At 40.6% G+C, this 24,273-nt stretch overlaps 1 protein-coding gene across 10 annotated transcripts in view; it reads left to right on the top strand.

The window, feature by feature from the left end:
* The window catches only part of VWA3B (von Willebrand factor A domain containing 3B), a 201,411-nt gene that overhangs the window by 149,077 nt on the left and 28,061 nt on the right, over window positions 1-24,273 (top strand). For all 10 annotated transcript variants that reach the window (XM_029937205.1, XM_029937213.1, XM_029937211.1 and 7 more), the window contains 3 exons: window positions 1,473-1,591; window positions 6,521-6,571; window positions 12,978-13,182. In XM_029937205.1, coding sequence (XP_029793065.1) covers window positions 1,473-1,591; window positions 6,521-6,571; window positions 12,978-13,182 — 375 coding nt within the window. The remainder of the gene's footprint in view (window positions 1-1,472; window positions 1,592-6,520; window positions 6,572-12,977; window positions 13,183-24,273) is intronic.

Below are 24,273 nucleotides of genomic sequence, written 5' to 3'. Positions count from 1 at the left end.
ACCAGCACTGGCTTCAGGGACTGAGCCTGCCTTGGGCCCTCGTCCTGCAGAACACTCAGAGTCCCGCTTGCTCTCCAGGAACCGTCTTCCCCCTGAGTCCCCCCCCCCCCCCCCCCCCCCGCCATCTTTGGACACAGAGTCAACAAGTCCACAACTTCAGCCCTGCTCACTTGTTCACAGTTCTGTTCAACTTTTCTCTCTAGAAATTTTTCCACCATGCATCTGACCTTTTTTTCCCACCTTTCCTTCTTAATAAGAACATACAATTTTTGTGTGATTTTTGGATACAAGAGAGAACATAAAAGCATGAACTATATCATCTTGATTGAAAGTAATGATTTACTTCTCAAAAGCAGTTCCCCACATTTTCAAAATGCCTACATGCTGTTTATGGTTGGAATCATATATAATTTTGAAACCATATTATAGCTTGGTATTCTATTATTTAGACTTTTTATATTAAGATATTAAATATACCTTTTTATGAGCATATATTCATTTATCAACAAATACTTGTTGAGGGCACACTATGTGCCAACCAGTGTTCTAGGGTAATAGGTATGCAGTCATGAATAAAACAAAATTTCTGGTTTGATGGAGTTTACATTCTACGAAGGAGATAGAGGTAATATGCAAACAGGTAAATATATAAATACAAAATATTATAGGTACTATTAAGATGGCATGGGATCATAGGCGTTTCCAAACTCAAAAGCAAGCACCAAGTGTAGACAGAAAGACTAAAAAGGAGTCTTCTCTTTCTGGTACTCCCCTGTTCTTATAAAATATGATCGCTAAGGCTTCTCTATTTGACATTATAAGAATATCTTATAAGTTGACAAGGAAAATGGTCTAAAGATGTTAACTATAATCAGATATTTTAAAGAGAAAATCAAATGTAAAGTAACTATATGAAAAAGATGCTTAACCCAGGTAGTAATTTGCAAAGTAGCAACAAGGAGAACTTTTTTCTTAAAAATTGCTCATGTCAATTTGACAGGCATTTATGAAGATAGTACTTGATTCTGGCTGAAGTTTTCTGAAACAGTTTTTTTGTGTGTGGTCATGGTGATTTTAAAAATATATAGTTTCAGGGCACCTGAGTGGCTCATTCGGTTAGGCATCTGACTCTCGATTTCAGATCAGGTCATGACTTCATGGCTCGTGAGTTACAGCCCTGTGTCACCCTCTGCACTGACAGTGTGGAGCCTGCTTGGGATTCTCTCTCCCTCTCTCTCAGCCCTTCTCCCACTCTTTCTCTCTCTCAAAAACAAACATATATACATGGTTTTTAAATTGGAAGAAAAATGTTAGCAATTATATCTCTGATTCTTTATGATTTTCTGTATTCTCTAATTTTTCTGTAATCATATTGATTTTATAATTAGAAAGACATACTTTATGGCTGTGTAGATCCATTTTTGAAGGCATTAACCTATCAAATGACACTTTCCTTTGGTATTGGTGTGTAGGTGTTCCCTCTGGCACATGTGTGCAATGACACAAATAAGATGACATTAATTAACCCCCAAGGAGTCAAGCTCAATATCTACAAGCAAAAAGTGGAACAGGCAATTAAGAGCTATGAAAAGTGAGTATCATTCCTGGCTGCTCTTTAATGGCTGTGGGATTTGTTTGTTTTTGTTTGTTTTCTCTTGTTTTCGTTTAGATTTTTAACTTTTTAATTTTTAATTTTTATCTTTTTAATGTTTTTTTTTTTTCGAGAGAGAGAGCATGCATGAGCAAGAGGGGGAGGAGCAGAGAGAGAAGGAGACACAGAATCCAAAGCAGGCTCCAGGCTCTGAGCTGTCAGCACAGAGCCTGACGTGGGGCTCGAACCCATGAACCGTGAGATCATGAACTGAGTCAAAGTCAGTTGCTTAACTAACCGAGCCACCCAGGTGCCCCTAGCTTAGATTTTTTAAAATCTGGAGCAGCTATTTAATAATTACTCATAAGGATGATCAGCAGTAGCATCACAAACATAGGTGCTTCCTATATGTCAAGCACTGTATTTGCTCTAGAAGCTGTGCAGCTGGGTTTTCACTTACTGCCATGTGAGTGGGAGAAATGAAAAAAAGTCCATGAAAGTTAATGAAGTATCCCAGCCAGCATATGCTGCTCTGTTGTTATTTTGTACTGTGCTAAGTGTGTGTTTAAAAAGCATAAAGCCTGACTCCTACCACAATCCAGTCCAGAGGCTGGCCTTTCCCCACAGTGCCCTTCACGGGCCTCTATGAATCTTCTTTCACTGGAGCCTTCTCCTGCCCTCACGTAAGAATAGAGGCTGGCTTACATGAGTTCTTCAGCCTCCTCAGGATTTCTCTTGTCCACCCTTCATGTCTCTTGCCGACAGCATGGACTATGCCAAGGCATACTGTTCACCGTGAGCCTAAGGTTTTGTTCTGTAGATGTCCCCCTCCCTGCTGTACGTGGGGGGCTGCCCCTCTGCTCTGCCTTCCCTTGCCTGCCAGCAGTGCTGCTCCTCTTGCCGTCCCCCAGCTGGCCTCTCTCATTCCTGTCTTCCCTAAGCTCCAGTGGCCCTCCTCAGAGAGACCTTTCCCAGTGACCCCACCACCCACCCTGCAGGTGGCCCTCAGAGGGCTCACAGCTTCCGTACAGGCCTGCCTCACACCTGAAGGATGTCAGTTTGAAGGGCAAGGGCTTAGCAGCCTTCCTCTGCCCTTTGTCCCCTCTCCCTTGCAGGTGTCACTATGTATGTATTTGGCTATCGGAATTTAATTTGAATTGGATCTTCTCACATTTAGTGATTAAAATTCATCAAATTCAGTTATTCAAAATTCAGTTATATCAAAATTAAAATACAGTAATATTCATATTATAATTGAATTTGCTTGACTCAGTCAAATATTTGAGTTCTAGAATTCCCTGGTCTGTGAAAGCTTGGTGCAGGGCCACAAGCTAGGTCTTTGAAGTCCCAATTCTGGGTTTCATTCTTGGTTCTGACATCTAATTGGCCAGTCAACTAACAGTTGCTGGCTTCAGACTCCTTATTTATAAAATCCACCTCACAGGATGGTTGTGAGGGTTATGTAAATTATATATAAGGAACAATCAATGTTAATACTTCTTTCAGTCCCTGAATCTGTTGATCCTAAAATAACCAAAAATATACTGAGTATCATAGTCACACAGCTCCTCCCCCCTGCGGTGACCCTTTCCCTTTCTGGAATGCGAGGATCCCTCCTTCCCTAATAGCAGAACCAAACTACAGACATAGTGATTTATCCCACTCTTATTTCCAATGAGTGAATCTGGAAAAGCCTTTTAGTACCCTTAGAGAAATGTTTTACTATATTGTTATTATTAATAATCACATTAATTTTAATCTGATTAATATTATTTAAAATCCAATATCACTGAATTAATATGTGATATTAATGTGATACTTACATTAAATGAATTATTTGATATTATTATTTAATACTATTCATACTAGCATTAATATTACACAGATCCAGAACAAAACTTCCTGATCCTTCACATTCAGGAGTATTTAAGAATTTTATTGTCATAAGTGTCAATTCCCTCTTCCTTCTTGAGTCATCTTTCTAAAGATAAATATAATAGGAAACATGATTAAGGAAACTTGGTTTACTCCCATCCCATCCCAATATAACATTTCTAAGGAGTTTCCCTTCACAAGTAAGCCAAATATAACCCTAAATTTGTATGATTAGCGATGACTAGATAATTAGGAAGCTCACAGCCCTTTGGCCAAAATAGTGACATAAATTAGCTATTTTGGTCACGCTTAGTGGCTGTGTGTAGGAGTCCTTCTGTTTTAATACTTTAAGAATTGAGGGACACCTGGGTGGCTCAGTTGGTGAAGCATCCGACTTTGGCTCAGGTCATGAGCTAGCGGTTCATGAGTTCGAGTCCTGCATAGGGCTCTGTGCTGACAGCTCGGAGCCTGGAGCCTGCTTCAGATTCTGTCTCCCTCTGTCTCTGTCCCTCCCCCATGCACAATCTGTGTCTCTCAAAAATAAATAAACCAAAAAAAAATCTTAAAAATCAAGACAGCAATTTTTACTTTGTGTGTCTGGATATAAACTATGAATGAAGATTTCCAGGGCTGGCTGGTTTCTGGGGTGATCTTTCTGCAGCTTTTCAATTTTGAGTATAAGGTCAAGGTTGTGGCCCTTAGACCCACAAGAGAAGCATCCGTTCTAACCTGGCTGTGGGATCATCTTTAGTAACCTCTGCCTAAAACCTCCAAAGTGCTTGGCCTGATGGTAGACTTCCGAGTGTCCTTAGGTACAAGTTGCTTTGCAAATGAGTCAATTATGGGCACAAGGTGACTTGTCCAGCTGGAGATAGAGAGCGAGTGATGTAAGCCCTCAACCAAGTTTCACTCTCCTAAAACAAAACAAAGAGGAGAACTGTGGTTTGTAAAATCCCTGAGTGAAGGGGCTGGGCCAGTGTCAGAGAGGTCCCCCTGGACGTGCCCTCTCGGCATCTCACAGGGACGGCCCTCATCCCACACCCTACATGGCTTTCCCACCATCACCTGAGCAGTCAGTGGAGCCACGATTGACACACGTTCAGTTGCCCTCAGTTCACACCCACACACTTCTTCTGCCCTGTGTGCTTTGAAGTATTTCTGTATAGGAGGAAAATAGGGAAATAACAGAGGTTATATAAGTGTGCTCTTAGAAAAGTATTTTCTAAAGGATTGATTTGAAATTAGTGGGATGTGCTCTCTAATTGAGCCCACATTCACTAAGCATTTCTCAGTTTCCAAGCCTCGCCCATCTTCAGAACCTGGAGGGAATAATCACGGAATTATTCCTGGTCACTTTATATGTACATCTCAATCCTCCCAGCACCAAAGTAGGTGGTGTTATCCTTGTTTCAGCGATAAGAAAACAAAATTTCAAAAAGCTGTGTAACACAGAATCACACAGCAGCAAAGTAGAGGCACTGAGATTTGAACCCAGAGCCATGAAGCTCCAAAGCCCTTGTCCTCACTCCCAGCCTCCCTACTGCCCTGGCTCCACTTTCAAGGTCTAGATTTAAGGGGATTTTGGGGGAGGATATATTGAGATTTTATTTATTTTCTTTTTTTAAGGGGAGTTTTAAAGTAAGTTATGTTTTTGTTTTTGTTTTCAGAGAAGCATACACACCCAAACCAAAAATGCATCCTATGAGTCCTTTGAACAAATCTTAGAAGCCCTCTTACCAATACATGAACCACATAATTAAAGAAACCTAATTTCCAAATAGGCCCCCAAAGAACCAAAAACATCCAAGCAAATCAGAAGCAGTGAGCTGGCTTATTTCCTACTTCCCGACTTTGTATAACTTACAGAGCATTTACCTGCGTCATACAGGTTCTCTCTGCTGTGCACACACTGGCTCACTGAGCCCTCACAATTCTGGGAGGAAGGTACCATTATTGTCCACATTCCGCAGAGAAGTTGGCTGCTGGCCCAATGGCTCACAGCTAATAAGAGGAGAAGCCAACTGAGCTTTGGGCCCAGGCAGTCTGGCTCCAGAGCCTGTGGTGTTCACCGCACGCCAGACTCCCTTTCCCGTGGTCTCACCAGGCTCGTGAGCGGAAATCGGGGAGGGTAACACAATCCAGAGTGTTCTGAGCCCTGTGCCGCTGACGCTGGGTCCAGTGGTTAGAGAATGCCTCCTGGAGGGGGCAGGATTCTCCCCTCTCATTTTATTGAAGCTTTTGATTATCCTGGAGCCCCAGCTCACTGCCCCTGGAGCCAGTGTTTTTCGCCCTGCACGTCAGGAGGCCTGCTTTGAGTGATGATGGAGTGGCACAGAACTAGGTGTACAGGACAGGGCTGGCACCTCTGACCGAAGCGGCGTGATTCATAACAAGAAGAGAAGCTGTGACTGCCCCACAGAAACCACTGGTGTCAGCCTCCTCCTTCCCTGTTGCGTTGACGTTGCCTCTCCACAAACATATTCAGGGATGAGCTTCAGAAAGTCCAGCACTGCCGCTGCCCACCGGCCATGCTGAATGAGCAGGACACCTCATCCCCTTGCCCCTCCCAGTGGCCTCGTTTGGAAAACAAGTTGGTCAGGCTGGTTGATCTCTAAAATGTGTTCTGATCCTATTATTTATGACCCTCTTAACCCTCTTTGCTCTTAAAATCCAGGTAGAAGAATATGTACAGAAGGTAAACTAAGGGCACAGTTATACTTTTCCATAGGAAGAAAAAACAACAAGTTGTCAAGAAAATGACAGCCATTTTGTTTACTACCATTTCTTAGCCTGGGTTTTACCTTACTGAGTGGAGATGTGTGCCCTCCTTTAGTATTTAACACAATTGCTACAAAGCCATGAGGCTTCTGCGGCGATGCCCAGATGCAGAGATACTCCCTTCCAGTATCTTTAAGCAAATGACAGTGGCACGGTCCAGCGGGGGTGTCACTGACTTGGGCTCTTCCTGCTGTGCCCTTCAGAGCCTGGGGTCAGCCTTTTGCCATGAAATGAAAATACCGCTACTAACTGATGGGTTTTTTTTTTTTTTAACAGCCGCTTGAATAATATTGTTTGGCGAGCGTTATCTCAAGAGGAAAAAGAAAAGTAAGCCAGTTCCTCTTTACTTTTTTTTTTTGGTGAAATTTATATAACCTCGTTAACTGTTTTAAACTATACAGTGCAGTTGTATTTATTCAAAATGTTGTGCAAACCACCCCCTCCCTTATCACCTCAGAAGAAACAGCTTGCAGCCGCTATGTAATCCTTCCCCAAACCTCTCTCCCTGCTCTGGTAACCAGAGCCTTCTTTCTGTCACTGTGCATTTGCCTGTTCTGGGTAGATCGTAAGAAAGGGATCATAAAACATGTGACATTTTGTGTCTGGTCTATTTCATTTAGTTTTGTAAAAACGATGTTTCCAAGTTGTAGCATGCATAGTATTTAATTCCTTTTTATGCCTCCGTATTGATCCATGATGTATATACCAGCTTGTTTGTCCATTCTCCCATTGGTGGCTGTTTGGGTTTTTCCACTTTGGTGCTACTAAGCACAAGGCTGCCATATACATTCCTGCAGAAGTTGCTGTGTGGTTTGCATTTCTCTTGGGAACATATCTAGGGGTGGATTTACTGGGTCACACGGTCATTCTATGTTTATCTTTTTGAGGAGCCACCAAACTACTTCATGGCAGCTGCACTGTTTTACATTCTTACCAGAAATGTATGAGGGTTCTTGTTTCTCCACATCCTTGCCAACATTTATTTTACTTTTGTATTTTACATATATACACACACATACATATATGTGTGTGTATAATTAAAGCCATCCTGGTGGCCTGGTGGGTGTGAAGTGATAACTCATTGTGGTTTTCATTTTCTTAATGATCAGTAGTGGGTTTTTTTTTTTAATTTTTAAAAATATCTGTTTTTGAGAGACAGAGAGAGAAAGAGCATGAGAGGAGGAGGGGGAAAGAGAGAGAGGGAGACACAGAATTCGAAGCAGGCTCCAGGCTCCGAGCTGTCAGCACAGAGCCAGATGCCGAGCTCCAACCCACAAGCCATGAGATCATGACCCAAGCTGAAGTCAGACCCTCAACCGACTGAGCCACCCAGGCGCCCTTAATGATCAGTAATGTTAACTATCCTTTCACATGCTTGTTGGCCTGAGTATATCTTCTTTGGAGAAACGTTATTCAAGGTCTTTGCTCATTTTTAATCAGATTTTTTTTATCACTGTTGATGAAGTGTAGGAGTTCTTTATATATTCTGGAGTTTAACTACTTATCAGAAAGATGATTTTCTTTTTTCTTTTTTTTTTAACTTTATTTATTTGAGAGAGAGAGAGAAGGGGAGGGGCAAAGAGAGAAGGAGAGAGGGGATGCCAAGTAGGCTCTGCATTGCTAGCCCAGAGCTAGCTCTGTCTCACCACCGTGAGAACATGATCTGAGCCGAAACCAAGAGTTGGATGCTCAACCGATGGAGCCACCCAGGGAGCCCTCCGGTAGATGATTTTCAGATACTTTCTTTCATTCTAAAGGTTGCCTTTATAACTCTCTTGATCATTTCCTTTGATGTGTAGTTTTTAATTTTGATGTAGTCCCATTTGTCTACATTTGTCCCAAATATCTTTGCATTTGTGTCTGTGCTTTGGGTGTCCTATCCAAGAAATCACTGCCAAATCCAATGTCATGAAGCTTTCCCCCTATATTTTTTTCTAGGAGTTTTAGAGTTTTTGGTCTTCTGTTTAGGTCCTAAATCCATTTTGTTTTGAGTTAATTTTCACATATGGTATACATTAAGGGTTCCAACTTCATTCTTTGCATGTGGATATCCAGTTTTCCCAGAACTGTTTGTCAAAGAGACTGTTCTTTCCTCCATGGTGAGGTCATGGCACCTTTGATGAAGATCGTTTGACCATATACATGTATATAGGAGTTTATTTCTAGACTCTTTATTCTGTCCCACCGATCATGCTGTCTTTATTTCAGTACCATAGCCTTTTGATTATTGTAACTTTGTGTAATATGTCCTGAAATGAGGAATGTGAGGCCTTCAATTTTGGTCTTTTTTGAGATTGTTGGGTTATTTGGAGTCCCTTGAGTTTGAGGTTTCATGAATTAGGATGATTTTTCTACTTCTGCAAAACATGCCATTGAGATTTTGATAGGGATTACCTTGAATTGGTAGATTAATTTGAGTAGTATGGATATTTTAACAATATGAAGTCTTCTAATTCATGAACACAGCATGTCTTTCCCATTTATTTTCATCTATTTAATGTTTTTTCCATGATGTTTTATAGTTTACAGTATACAAATCTTTTACATCCTTGATTAATTTTATTTTAAAGTATCTTACTCTTTTTGATGCTATTTTAAATGGGATTATTGTCTGAATTACCTTTTTGGATTGTGCATTCGTAGGGTATAGAAACACAGCCGATTTTTCTGTGTCGATATTTTATCCTTCTACTTTGTTGAATTTATTTGTTCTATCAATATTTTTATGGGATCTTTAAGGGTTTCTACATATAAAATCGTGTCATCTATGAACAGATAAATTTTACTTCTTTCCAGTTTGGATTTTTTAAATATCTTTTTCTTGCCCAATTTCTCTGGATAGGACTTTCAGTACTTTGCTCAATAAAAGTAGTAAGAGTGGACATTCTTGCTTTGTTCTGATTGAGAGGAAAGGCTTCCAGGTTTTGACTATTGAGGATGATGTGGGCTGTGGGCTTTTCATATGAAGCCTTTCTTACGTTGAGATAGATTCCTTCTATTCTGGTTTATTGAGTGTCTTATTCTTTTATTCCACAAAAGGGTGTTGAATTTTGTCAAATGATTCTTCTGCATCACTTGAGTTGATCAAGTGGTTTTTTATTTCTTCATTGTTAATATGTTTCACATCAATTTTCATATGGAACCATCCTTGCATTCCAGGAATAAATCTCACTTTTAATGGTATATAATCCTTTTAATAGGCTGTTAAATTTGTTTGCTAGTATTTTGTTGAGGATTTTTGCATCAGTCTTCATAAGAGATATTGATCTGTAGTTTTCTAGGAGTATTTTTGTCTGGCTTTGTTATGGGGAAATGCTGACCTTATTGAATGAGTCTGGAAACACTCGATGGTCTGCAGTTTTGGAAGTATTCAAAGAAGATTGGTGTTAATTCTCTATTTGGTAGACTTCTCCACTGCAGCCATTTGGTGCTGAGCTTGTATTTGTTGGAAGGTATCTATTTACTGAATCAGTCTCCTTCCTAGTTTTAGATCTCTTCATATTTTTTTATTTCTTCATGATTCAGTCTAGCTGATTATATGTTTCTAGGATTGTGTCCATTTCTTCTAGGTTATCCAATTTGTTGGTATATAAATGATCATAGTAGTTTCTCATAATTCCTTTTATTTCTGTGGTATTACTTGTAATGTCCCCTTTTTCCTTTCTGATTCTGGTTATTTGAGTTTTCCCTCTTTTTCTCTTAGTTAATCTAGCTCAACATTTTTCAGTTATATTATTCTTTCTAAAAATCAACACTTAGTTTCATTGATTTTTCTATTATTTTTCTATAATCTATTTTACTTATTTCTGCTCTAGTCTATATTATTTCCTTCCTTCTACTAACTTTGGATTTAGTTTGTTCTTTTTCCAGTTCCTTGAGGTATAAAGTTAGGCTATTGGTTTAATATCTTTTTTGTTTTTAAGTGTAAGCATTTAGCACAGTAAATTTTTTTTCTCTTACTACTGGTTTTATGGTATTTCATAAAATTTTTTATTTTGTGTTTTCATTTTCATGTATCTCAAGATATTTTCTAATCTTCCTTGTGATTTCTTCTTTGACCCATTGGCTGCTTAAGAGTGTGGTGTTTAATTTCCACATATTTCTTGACTTTCCAATTTTCCATCTGCTTTTGATTTCTAATTTTGTGCCATTGTGATTAGAGAAGATATTCTTTTATTATTTCAATTTTGAAAACCTTTTTTTTTTTTACTGTTAATTTGTTTTTGAGAGAGCACAAGCAGGGGAGAGCAGTGAGTGAGGGATACACAGAATCGGAAGCAGGCTCCAGGCTCTGAGCCTGATGAGGGGATCAAACTCATGAACCACGAGATCATGACCTGAGCTGAAGTCAGACACTTAACCGACTGAACCACCCAGGTGCCCCATCAATTTAAAAAATTTTAACACTTATTTTGTGGTCTAACCTATAGTCTGTCCCAGGGAGTGTTTCATGTGCACATATGAAGAATATGTATTCTGCCGTTGGCTAGTGGTGTGTTCTGTACATACCTGTTAGATCCAATTAGTCTATGGTATCGTACAAGTACTCTGCTTTCTTATTGACCATCTATCTGATTGTTCTGTCAATAGTGGAAATGGGGATTGAAATCTCCTACTTTATTATGTTCCTATCTATTTCTCTCTTCATTTCTGTCCATATTTGCTCCATGTATTTGAGAGCTCTGACATTGGTGGATATATATTTATAATAGTCATATCTTCCTGGTGGATTGACCCTTTTATCATTATATACTGTCCTTCTTTGTCCCTTGGAACAATTTATGACTTAAAGTAGTAATAATTTGCTGATTTTTTTTTCTGCTTGGTCAAGTCTGCTTTTAAACTTCTCTGGAGATTTTTTCATTTCAGCTATCATATTCTTCAGATCCAGAATTTCTGCTTGGTTCTTTCTTATAGTATATATATTTTTTGTTGCTATTCTCACTTTATTCATGCATCTTTTTCCAGATCTTATGTAGTTTGTGTTCTCTTCGAGCTCATTGGACTCTTTAGGACAGTTGTTTTGAATTTTTTGTCACATCGTTCATATATCTCCATTTCTTTGGGGAAGATTTCTGAAGACTTATTTTGTTCCTTTGATTGGATCACCTTTCCCTGTTTCTTTGTATGCCTTAGAATCTTTAGTGGAGATTTGAGTATTTGGAAAAAAAAACAAAACCACACACACACCTCTCCCGTTCTTTATAGATCAACTTCTTATGGAAAATGACCATCATCAGTCATCTGTGCTAGAGATTCTGGAGCTCTCTCAAACCTTTTCTGGGGTATGTCTTCTCCAGGCTTGTGAGTGAAATTTCTGTCAAATAGGTTTGCCCCTTTCTCCTCAGAAGCCCATAATCTCTTGCTCCTCCTGGTGTCTGATTTTGGTATTGCAACGTCTCTGGTGCCATAACAAGCCAAGGATAATCCTTTTTTTCTTAAGCTACCCCTACCAGGTATCCAGGGTATATCACCATTCCCATCAGTGCTCTGAGTCAGATAGATGGAATCCAGTCCCTTGGGAAGCCCCCCAAAACTCCAGAATGTGGAATGCATGTTCCAATCCTCCTTCCCTCCCAAGGAGGAAGCCACAACTTAGGAGTTGTCTCCCAGTTGGGCTGCCGTATGCCAAGGAAGCAGGGAGACTAGGGAGGCAAAATGCAAAACCCTTTCTTTCCACTGCAATCCACTATTATTCTTGGCGTTGTGCGCGTCTGGAGTGCTGTAACCTCTTAACTGGTTTCTAGAATTCTTGCAAAAGGAATTTGGTCCATCTATTGATTAGTTAGTATCTCCTGGTTGGGGGTAGCGGGTGTGAATGGGAGCCTGGGGTTTCTTATTCTACCATCTTGCTGACATGACTCCAATTTAGATTTTTTAATAAGATGTTTTTCTGTTATCTGGAAACAGGTTTGCTTGTGGATTGAGTCCTGTAGCTGTGCTGGATTTAAATTATACTCTTTCAATACCCTAAATCTAAAGGAAGTGACACTTTCAGCAGTAAGAAAATGATAATTATGAAATGCCTTCCACTCTCTCTGCTGCTCCCTCCCTTCTTCTTGCTCCCCTGCCTCTCTCCCTCTTCTCCTCTTTCTTTCCCTCCCCCTCCAGGCATGCCTGATGCAGCAGAAGCTGGACTGGAGGTAGAATCCATCACACCACACTGGCTTCCCCCTGGAGTCTCACAGCCTGTAGTCATCAGCTCATAGAATGTTTGCCTTCTGTTCTTTGTGTACCAAAACAATGAAGCCAGAAAGTTTAGGTCTAGTTAGGCTTCTAAAAGGAGAGGTGATCAAAATAGAGTGAGCTGGTACAAGAATTACTGCACTGAGGCAAATATTTGGCTTATGTTTTGCTTCCCTTCCCTTTGCTTTGCCGTGTTTTCAGAGTTACTGCTGGGCATAGTATGTGAAGTCTCTTTGAAACTCACTTTTGGTCCTGCCAAATGTTAGGCCTAGGGAGAAAGGAATGAGTTCCAAATATGCTGAAAACATTGAAAATAAAGCTATGTGTGTAAAACTTCTTTAAAGTCAGAAAATCAGATTAGGTGGTAGTGAAGAGTGCCTACCATCATCACAGAGATGGTTATTTTTAGCTCATGCAAACCAGCACAGTCCTGATGGACCAGAGGGTGTGCCCAGGATTCAGTGACATTTGTCTGAGAGATGGTTCTCAGGGGCCATTATGATTACTTTCTTTGTTTTATTTTTTCTCCTCTTTTTTTTCTTTTTAGGCTAGATGCATGTGAGCCAATGCGGTACCTGGAAAACAAGGCAGCTTTGAACAGGGCATTAGAACGGTTGAATTGGCCCATTTCACTGAAGGAGCTGTCAATGCTGGAAAATGAAATCCTAGCTGGGAAAATGTACATCCAACAGGCCATGGAGCTCCAGGAGGCTGCCAAGAAGGAGAATCATGTGAACAAGACACCAGGAGAGGTGGGTGCCATGGAGGTGTCAAGATGTCCTCCCTTCCTCCTGTCCCAAGTCATTGCCATCCCTGCATTGGCCTTTCTCCCCTCTCCCCAACCCACCCCACACCGATTTCTAAAAGAGTTAGAGCCAACCCGTTAAAGTGTCAGGACTTCTTTCAACAGAAAGGAAGTGCCATTCAATTTTACTATGGCCTTTTTTTTTAAACACATCTTTTAATTTAAAAAAAAAACAAAACTAAACTGAAGTATACTGATCAAAGGCATGGACTTTGATATGAGCCAGACCATGGTCCAGCCTCAGCTCTGCCACCTAATCCCTATGTTATCTTGGCCAGTTACTCCATCTGCGTCTTAGGTCTTTTTATCTGTAAAATAGGAATATTACTAGTATCTGCCTCATAGGGTTATTATGAGAGTAAAATGACTTTTTAAAGTACTTCATATTGAGGGGTGCCTGGGTGGCTTAGTCAGTTAATCATCCAACTTTGGCTCGAGTCACAATCTCACGGTTCATGAGTTTAAGCCCCACATCAGACTCTGTGCTGACAGCTAGGAGCCTGGAGCCTGCTTCAGAGTCTGTGTCTACCTTTTTCTCTGCTCTTCCCCTGCTCATGCCGTCTTTCTCTCTCTCTCTCTCTCTCTCTCTAAAAAAAAAAAATTAAAAAAATTATAGTACTTCATACTGAAAGTCCCCCCATAAGCATTAGTAATTATTACTAATAAAACAAACTTTTCAAAAAGAAAAAATAATTTCTAGTCTGATTGCCTCATTATTATCATTTTGGATGACTTTTAGCTTTCTTTTCCTCCTTGAATAAATGTTTTACATAGAAGCAGTCATCTCCATAATCATTTCATATTCTGCTTTTTTTCTTCAATTAAAGTATAGGTGATACCTGATACTAGTTTCAAGTGTACAATATAGTGCTTTGACAATTGAATACGTTATGCTCTCTCACCACAATGTAGCTACCCTTGGTCACCAGGAAACACTATCACAGTCCCTTTGCTGTGCATTTCGTCCCCAGGACTTATTCATTCCAGAAATGGAAGCCTGTACCTCCTACTCCCCTTTGTCCCTTTTGTCCATGCCCCCTAACCCCTTCCTCTCTGGCAACCATCAGTTTATTCTCTGTATTTACTGGTCTGTTTCTTCTTATTTTTATTTGTTAATTTGTTTTGTTTTTTAGATTCCACATATAAGTGAATTCATATGGTATTTGTCTTTGTCTGACTTATTTCACTTAGCATAATACCATATAGGTCCAACTATGTTGTCTCAGATGGCAAGATCTCATCCTTTTATGGCTGAGTAATATTCCATTGTATATGTATGGCACATCTTCTTTATCCACTCCTGTATCAGTGGACCCTTGGGTTGCTTCCACATCTTGGTTTCTGTAATGTTGCAGTAAACATAGAGGTAAGGTATCCTTTTGAATGAGTATTTTCATTTTCTTTGGGTAAATACCCAGTAGTGGAATTACTGGATGGTATGGTAGTTCTATTTTGTAATTTTTGAAGAACCTCCATACTATTTTCCACAGTAGCTGCATCAATTTACATTCCTACCAACAGTGCACAAGAGTTCCTTTCTCTCCACATCCTCACCAACACTTGTTATTTCTTGTCTTTTTGATACTAGTCATTGTCACTGGTGTGAGATGCTATCTCCTCTTTGTTTGGGTTTGCATTTCCCTAATGATGAGTGATATTAAGCATCTTTTCATGTGTCTGTTGGCCATCTGGATGTCTTCTTTGAAAAAATATTCTGCTTTTTAAGTTGGCATTATCTCATACTTTCTCTGTGTTTTGTGAATCTCAGATTGACTTTTTGTGACTACATAATATTTCATGGTGTGTATTATATGATTTATTTAATTCTTCACTGAATGTTAGACATTTGGGATATTTTTCAGTTTTTTCTTTCACACATCTTAATGGCTTCCATGGTGCATTTAGTTTATTTTGTTAGGACAGATTATTAGGAGTGGAATCTTTGGTTCAAAAAACATGAATATTTTGGGACTCTAAATACGTGTTGCCAAAGTGGCCAGTTAGCTCAGTTGGTTAGAGCGTGGTGCTAAATACGGGTTGCCAATATAACACCCCCTTTCTGACTGTGCATGGGTGTGTATAGACCTGTAATAGATCATCTGAAATTTTACTAAATTCTATATACTTTTTGTATATAGTGATATCTATATATCACTAATAGATCTACCCCCAAAGAACTGACCCCAAATCTTTTTTGGATTTAAGTGATACTGGCTTTGTTTGATTTAAAATTATTGCTTCTCGGCCTTTTGGCTAAGATCAAGTGTTTGATTTAAAATTTAAAAAAAATTTTTTTTAATTAGAGTGTGAGTGTGGAAGAGGCCCAGAAGGAGAAAGAGAGAATCTTAAGTAGGAGCAGAAGGAGAGATATAATCAATGCAGTGCTCAATCCCATGACCCTGGGACCATGACCTGAGCCAAATTCAGAAGTTGGATGCTCAACCAATTGAGCCACACAGGCACCCCCAGCTTTCCTTGATTTTGAATTCTGCATTTGCTTCTCTGGATTCTTGGGTTCTCTTTTGTTTTTATTTGTTTTCCTTTAATTTTATTTTTCCCCTAAAAATCATACTTTTTCCCCCCTGCATTGCAGAAAACTTGGAAAACCATGTCTTTTGTGCAGAACGCAAAAATTTTATCACAGAATATCTTATGCCTATGAATGTGATTCAAACAAAGTGACTTCCCCAAAGAATTATTTAGTATTCCCTTGGGAGGCACCATCCGAGGCCTTCAAACATGTGGTTGTCTGTTGGCCCTCCTCACTGGATGCCCTGTGGGCACCCTAGAGTCAAGAAGACAAAGTGAGGGGAGCCTGGGTGGCTCAGTCGGTTGGGTGGTCTACTTCGGCTCAGGTCATGATCTCAAGGTTTGTGGGTTTGAGCCCCACATTGGGTTCTGTGCTGACAGCTGAGAGCCTGGAGCCTGCTTCGGATTCTGTGTCCCTCTCTCTCTGACCCTCCCCTGCACACACTCCGTGTCTCTCTCTCTCAAAAATAAATAATAACATGTTAAAAAAAATTTTTTTTTAAAACAGTGAATTAACTCCCTATCCCTGAAAATCTGCTCTTGCCACATCCATTGTTAAAGTTTCTGCTGAGAAGTTTTGAAAAGTCATACAGAATGGTGTCTCCAAGCCATTTGATTTGGGAAGATCATTAGGGATCTTAATGAGAGCAGAAGCCAGTTTGCAGTGGGTGGAGGAGTGGGTAGAAGTGAAGAAAAGTACAGGAAGTGAAGATTTTGTTTCAAGATCTTTATAAGGAAGGAAAGGAAAAGAGATGGTGGGAACTTGAAGCATGAGCCAGGATGGCAGAAGACAGCGTATGCAGTGGTATCAGTGGGTCCTCTGCCGTCCCCTTATTGGTCAGGGGCTCAGCCTCTCCCTCACCATTCTGCCCCCACACAGGGTATGTAAAGTCCCCACTGTCTGTTCCAGGGAGTGTCCATGTGCCCAGGACCGTTGTCCACTGGTAATGAATGGGAGGAGGGGGTGTCATACTTCTCTTCAGAGTTCTTTGCACTCTTGGCATGGCCCTCAGCAATGGGATAGTTTGTATAGTATTTTCTTACAGTGAAATTTCTCCTCACCATGTGTGATCTATTATGAAATGTTTTTATTCTATTTCTGCCTTGCTCCCCTACTTTGACTTCATAATCCACTAACAGGTCTCAATCTCCTCTTATGAAAGACATTGGTTGGGACCAAAGCTCAAGATGGCAAGAGCTTGTGAGACCCTGTGGTGAAAAGTCACCACAGATGAAAGTCATTTTCACTGGTTCATATATAAATATAGTCTGATCATAAATTCTTTCAGAAAAGATCAAAGATTTTGATCAATGATTGTAAATTGGGGAACAAGAAACCGTCTGTTTTTTATTAAGGTCCCCTAGAGTTTATTGATAACATGTAGCAAAAGGTGACTAAAGTTTGTTAGGAATGGGGATCTAATCCGAAATACCCACACACAGTCAGAAGGGGGTGGCCAGAGGATTTAAATGGTCCGTGCCATATCATGTTATGGAGTCTGGATGTCTGGGACTCTCTGATCCCCACTGATGCCCGAGTCTGGGACAGCTCAGAAGTCCTTTGCTGGGCTCAGGATCAGACCTGAGGGAGAACCAGCATCCCACCTGCTCTGCCCACAATTCCACATTTGACTAAAGAATTGCTTTCCCTATTTCCATAGAGGAGTGGGAGGTGGTTCTAAAGAGACAGGGCAGGGAAGGAGTATGCAACCAATACCCCAGTCTTTTCTCCTTCTGCCCTCTGCTCTCTGGCCTGCCATTGGCTCTCCCTGTCCAGAGGCTGGCCAGCAAGGGACATAAATAAGGTGGTGTCATCCATGGGGTCAGCCTCCTGGGGTACAGAGCAGGGCAGGGCAGAATGGATTTTGGGGGCAAGTGGGTGGAGTAACCAGAACAGAGTAACCAGAACAGAGAGGTCTTGAAAAGCTTTCTTAAAGGCCCAGCATTTACTTTGATACTGTAGGCTTGTGTGAGATACATATTTGTATGTAGCAGACAGCTGGTTGTGGTCCATACTCCAGGTGGTGACACAAAAGTAGCCCCAGTGTGTGGCATTTGTTCGTCCCTGGGATGGCAGCATATGGATAACTGAGTCAGTAACAGCAGAGTTACAGATTACAGGCTGTGGTAGTTTTTCAGATTTGAATATTTAAAACACTTCAAATTTTTCTTTTCAGTTTTTCCCTGAAAGAGCAGCAAAGAAATATTCCCTGAGAAGATGTGACAGGTTTGCTCTTCAAGCTAGGGAAATCATTTTACGCAGCATCCGAGGCCTGTATAATCAGGTTCTTTCTCCACTACCAAAAAAAAAGAAGGGGGAGGGGTAAGAGGAGGAGGAGAAAGAGAAGAAAAAAATTCATTTTTCCCCACAAAAGCCCTTTGAGTTGCTATTGATTAACGTTAATTGGAGATTTTACTTTCAGAGTGGTTAACTACCTAGCCGAGCACTGCACAGTATTTGGGGAGCAGGGGACTGCTCTGTGGTTCAGGGCTCCATCCTGTGATTGGTCTCCTGTGCTTCCTAAGGAGCCGCTGACTCTGCACCAGGACCAGAACCTGGGAGGAGAGTAAGGCCAACTGCTCAGCCACTCAATGGCCACCTGCTCAGGAAGCAGCCCCCAGGAGAGGGAAGTGAAAACTGCATCTAAGGTCTGGGGTTATCTGTTTCTCATGCTGTGTTTTCTAAAGTTACACCTTCCCTGGGAAAGAATGGAACACCACCTCCAGATAAGCGCTCTCCGCCCCCTCCTTTGGATTTTAAAGCAAGTTTAGGTGTCCAAGTCTCCTTACAGGAGATAATGATTCTCTCTCCATGTCCACCTGGCCACAGCATTCCCCTTAAGCCTTGGATCCCTGTGCAATATCCTTAGTGTCCCTGTGGGCCCCTGTGCTGACCTGCTGTGCTTTTGAGAGGTCTTGCAAGAGGACTTAGCTGCGGGCCAAGGCCGGACATTCCCCTTAAGGCTTCACTCTTTGACAGCATAGTTTGCCTCCTGTTAAATGCAAATGTCTTAGGAAGGGAAGGCTTCTGACTCATTGCTTGGGTGGTAACTCTGTGGCTGAGAGGGGCTGGGCCAGTGTAGTCCACTCCAGATTTACGTTTTCCTATAAGGTCTTTTCATTCTTTTTCCAGAACCCCCCTTTTTTTATAGTTTACTGTCAAGTTGGTTTCCATATAACACCCAGTGCTCATCCCCACAAGTGCCCTCCTCCATGCCCATCACCCCCCTTCCCTTCTCCCCCTCCCCCATCAGCCCCCAGTTTGTTCTCAGTATTCAAGAGTCTCTCATGGTTTGCCTCTCTTCCTCCCCCTCAACTGTTTTTCACCCTTCCCCTCCCCATGGTCCTCTGTTCAGTTTCTCCTGTTAGACTTATAAGTGAAAACATATCGTATCTGTCCTTCTCTGCCTGACTTATTTCACTTAGCATGACACCCTTGAGTTCCATCCACTTTGCTACAAATGACCAGATTTCATTCTTTCTCATTGCCATGTAGTACTCCATTGTATCTATATATAAACCACATCTTCTTGATCCATTTATCAGTTGATGGACATTTAGGCTCTTTCCATGATTTGGCTATTGTTGAAAGTGCTGCTATGAACATTGGGGTACATGTGCCCCTATGCATCAGCACTTCTGTATCCCTTGGGTAGATCCCTAGCAGTGCTATTGCTGGGTCATAGGGGAGTTCTATTGATAGCTTTTTGAGGAACCTCCACACTTTTCTAGAACCCATTTTTGAAAGAGATGTGGACCCTAGATATTCTCAGGATGGAGGAAACCCCTCTGAATCTAAATGAGGAGAGAGATAGTGAAAGTGAGCAAATGCTCTAGGCTGGCTCCCTTCTCACCAAGGTTTTAAAGGGAGGAGTTGAATGGTTTACAGAGACAGTTTGCAGATGTTTTGGTCTTACATTTAGGTATCCTAGAGAGAGGAAAGGTCAAAACATACATGATACTACAAGTATTCTCTTGATTATAGCAGTCTCAGACTTCAGTTGTTTTTTAAGACACAACATGGACAGAGAAGCATATTGGAGCTGCTGGGTGTCAGCAGTTCAATGATTTAGGGAAGAAAAAAATACTTAATAGTGGTTTCATAAAAAGATTTGGAGCCAAAGATTAGTTCAAGTTACGTTGTAGAAATGCATCCTATATGTAGTGTGGAAGCACAGTGTTAAATAGGAAATTTTAAAGCATCAAATGTTAATAACTTTATTGTCCCAACCAATGCAAACCTGAGCATCTGACCTTGAAATTAAGTCATAAATGAAAGAAAGGTGGCACCATTTTGGATTACGTCACCTGGTAATTGAATCTGGCAAGGAAATGAATTGGATTCTCTGAATTTTGGATACAAGGCAAAATCACATTACCCAGTAAACAGCATCCTTACTGCCAGCATCGTTGCTGAGACTGAGACTGACATGTAGCCATTCTCATGCACCTAAGCCTAGAGATAGATTGCCTTATCTATTTAGTGCTAATATTTTTGTTCCCCCTCTCTATCCCTTCAGACTGTCATCTTCCATAGATTTATTTTTAAAACTCAGTGACATGTTTGTATTTTGTGTGTGTATAGGTGAAGACATGCCGGGAAAAGAACAGCACTGGGCATGTTCTTTGGTATAGGCTGTACAGTATCTCTAAAGGTTTTGGCAAGATTCAAACATTGTGGCACATGGCCTTTCTGGAAAGGTGCTGTCAACATTGCGGCTGAAGGAATGCTGTGTGTAGCTGCCCTACTGATACCCTTCCATCCCGGAAAACCAATGCTCCATTTCTGCAGAATGAACCATTGAACTAAAGCTGGCCCCATAGATTTGTTTCCTGTGGCTACTCTACTTAATCTGTAGTGTAGCTGAATTGACTTTGCAGTGGTGTGGATGAATCATTGAGTGTAGAGTGAATAGTTCCTTCCATAAAGTTACATGTTGTGGAAACAACCAGAAAAGAATTGTTGCCAATAGTTGGAAACAAAAGAAGAGTAAATGTGTTGTGTGTACAAAGCTCTTGGTACTGGAATGGTCCTTTTGGGTAAACCTATAGGTGTATGAGTGATTTGAAAGTAGGTGATAGTTTTCAGCCATTTAGAAAGGCATTTTCTTAGGTGGCGTTTTCTGTTCATAAAAAAATGAACATCATAGTACTCTGTGTTGCTACTGTTCATTGTTGCCCATGCAGGAAAGGTCTTCACAGAGTGAATGGTGGTTCTGTATCAGATGAATTGGAAAGTGAGTGACAACTAAAGAGAGAAAAGATCTCTGATGATTTCAGGCCATTGACCTCACAGATTTTTTATATTTAAAAAAAAATTTTTTTTAGTTTATTTTTGAGACAGAGAGAGACAGAGCATGAGCAGAGGAGGGGCAGAGAGAGAGGGAGATGCAGAATCTGAAGCAGACTTCAGGCTCTGAGCTGTCAGTACAGTGCCTGACATGGGGCTTGAACTCATGAAGCACGAGATCATGACCTAAGCAAAGTCAGACACTTACCTGACTAAGCCACCCAAGTTCCCCTTGACTTCACAGATTTGTACCTGTGAAAATATAGAAAGCATTTTCATTAGTTAGCTTCTAGCTAGGATGTTGAGAGAATTGATACTTGGAATCTACAGGTAAAGGGGGCTAGTTAAATAAATGTGATTATACTCATTTAGAATTTTTAAAAGGAACTTTAAATGTATCTAAACATAGATTCTAGTAAGTGGCTTATCTGTTACATTGTTGAAATCTGAAGGGGGGAATTGCCTTTCTGGGATCAATGTGGACATCTTTTTGGAAATCAGGGCATTATGCATCGGTGGAAAGGCTATCTGGTGACCTCCATGGTTGCTTGGTCTGTGATGTGGACACTGGTGGCATGAAGCAAGGTGGCTTTGGAAGCTAAACTTTATGTAGAGGTGAGGTTTTTAACCAACAGGTGATATAACTTGGTATGTTCCAGATTTTCAAGATTATAAATTCTATTAGTAATGAGAATAATTTACATGGAGTCTTCTACCAAGGAACTGATTTTAGGAAACTGTGGTGTGGGCATCTCTTTGGAGTATTATGATGGAATACTGTGCTACTCATGTTCATAGTTCTGGTTGTTCCATTTCCCTTCTGTTGTAAAACCTGCAAACAAAGATAGCGTGCTAGTATCCTGTCTTTTTCTCCAGCAGTATAGAAAAAGTAATGCCTAGGTTCTTCTGGGAAGACATATGGAATTAGAAGACATTAGAGCTTATTTCATTTGTACCATCTCTTTGCTTAAGCAGAAATTGAAGCCCAGATACATTAAAAGATTGCCCAAAGTCACACAGCCAGCTGGGCAGCAGTTGGTCACATTTCTCCTGTCTCCTGGTCCAGTCTCTGCCCTTTGAGGCCATTTCAGACTTTAGTAGGTCATTCTGAAGGAGTGCTTAGGTTTCTTCTCTGGGTGAAAGCTCAGGAATAAACAGGTAACATTCACCTCTTTGACATAATAACTGCTTTGGTAAAAATAAAAATTCCATGAGAATGAAGGGACTACAGCAAAATCCAGTGAAAATGGAACATCATAAACAGAAAGGTGGTATTCAGCTTACAGTTCTGTCCATGGCTGCATAGGCCACATGCAGCACAGGTGTGGAGGCTAGTTAAGTATCCCAGTTCTGGGACACCTGGGTGGCTCAGTTGGTTAAACGTCCTTCTTTGGCTCAGGTCATGATCTCATGGTTTGTGGATTTGAGCCTCGCATCGGGCTCTGTGCTGACAGCTCAGAGCCTGGAGCCTGCTTCAGACTCTGTGTCTCCCTGTCTCTTTGTCCCATCCCACCTGTGCTTGCTCGCTCTCAAAAGTAAAGAAATAAACATTTACAAATAATAAATAAATATTTCACAGTTCTTCAAGAGACTTTAAGCATTTAGTTTATTATTTCTTCACTTCTGAGGCCCTTGCTCTACATTTTCATCTCCTCAGAAATAAACCATACTTTCACGAACCTGAAAAGCATCTCTAAACAGATCCAAATGATAGATGGCTGCAACAGAACCTAGTTCTGTAGGGTACCAGGGAAATGGGCTCAAATTATACTGAACATGAATAGTGACCAAAGACAAATTGTATTCAGACTAGGTGTATTTCAATTGTTATAGTCAATCATTTCATAAATTAGAGTCTTCCTTAACTGAAGACATGTAAATGAATGTTGAATACTTTATGTGTAACATAGCTATGGCATTGTAAAATGACACCAAAAAGTATGTGGAGGCACTTTATATTGGCTTTGCATCATGGGGGAAAGGGGCATTTGATGATCTGTGAAGAAGAGCTGGAGAAGGATCACAAGGATCACACTCATTAGAATGGAGGACCCACGAAGTAATAAGTTAATGGTCATGAAATTTTAAAAAATGAAAAAAATCTAAGGAAAAAAATCACCATTTCCACAATGTAGTGATTTGAAGAAAAAGACCTATTTGGTTTATCTTTTGATTTAAGAGTAGATTCAGAAGGTTCTGTGCTCGTTCACTCCACTGTATGCACAATGCCATGAATAATTATAATCGAGCAAACCAGAAATAAACAGCTGTCTATTTTTATCTTTTTTAAAAACCCACAGATTTATGGAAATATGATTTTCATGATGTATAGTTTACCTATTTCAATTAAGTGATTTTTAGTAAAACTGACCGAGCTGTCAACCACCACCACCAAAATCCAGCTTCAGAACACATCTATCACCCCCAGAAAGACCCCTCATGCAGTCAGTCTCTGCACCCCCAGACGCATCAATTTCTGTCTCTATTTGCCTTTTCTGTACATTTTACATATAAGTGGCTCAATAATATTTCATTGTATGGATAAGTGACATTTTCTTTATCCATTTCCCCTGTTAATGGACAGTTGGATTTTGTCCACTTTTTCATTACTGTGAATAATCCTGATATGAACACATGAAAGTCTCTGTGTGATACATTTTCATTTTCTTGGCTAGATATCTAATAGTGGTATATATGGGGCATATAGTAAATTTATGTTTACTTTTTTTTATAATAGTTTATTGTCAAATTAGTTTCCATATAACACCCAGTGCTTCTCCCCACAAGTGCCCACCACCATGACCATTACCCCCTCCCCCCCTCCCTCTCCCCTTTCAGTCCATGGATCGTCTCCAGTATTCAGCAGTCTTCCTTGATCTGTGTCCCTCACTCTTCCCCGCTCTCTTTCCCCCTTCCTCTCCCCATGGTCCCCTGCCAGGTCTCTCCTGTTAGACCTATGAATGCAAACATATGGTATCTATCCTTCTCTGCCTGACTTATTTCGCTTAGCACGACACCCTCAAGGTCCATCCACTTTCCTACAAATGGCCATATGTCATTCCCTCTCATTGCCATGTAGTACTCCATTGTGTATATATACCACATCTTCTTGATCCACTCATCAGGTGATGGACATTTAGGCTTTTTCTATGTTTTGGCTATTGTTGACATTGCTGCTATGAACATTGGGGTACATGTGCTCCTATGCCTCAGCACTTC

The sequence above is a fragment of the Suricata suricatta genome, chromosome 4, assembly GCF_006229205.1.
Source record: "Suricata suricatta isolate VVHF042 chromosome 4, meerkat_22Aug2017_6uvM2_HiC, whole genome shotgun sequence".
Lineage (NCBI taxonomy): Eukaryota > Metazoa > Chordata > Mammalia > Carnivora > Herpestidae > Suricata > Suricata suricatta.
The sequence above is the reverse complement of the archived record's forward strand: the minus strand, read 5'-3'. Positions and strand labels throughout refer to the sequence as shown.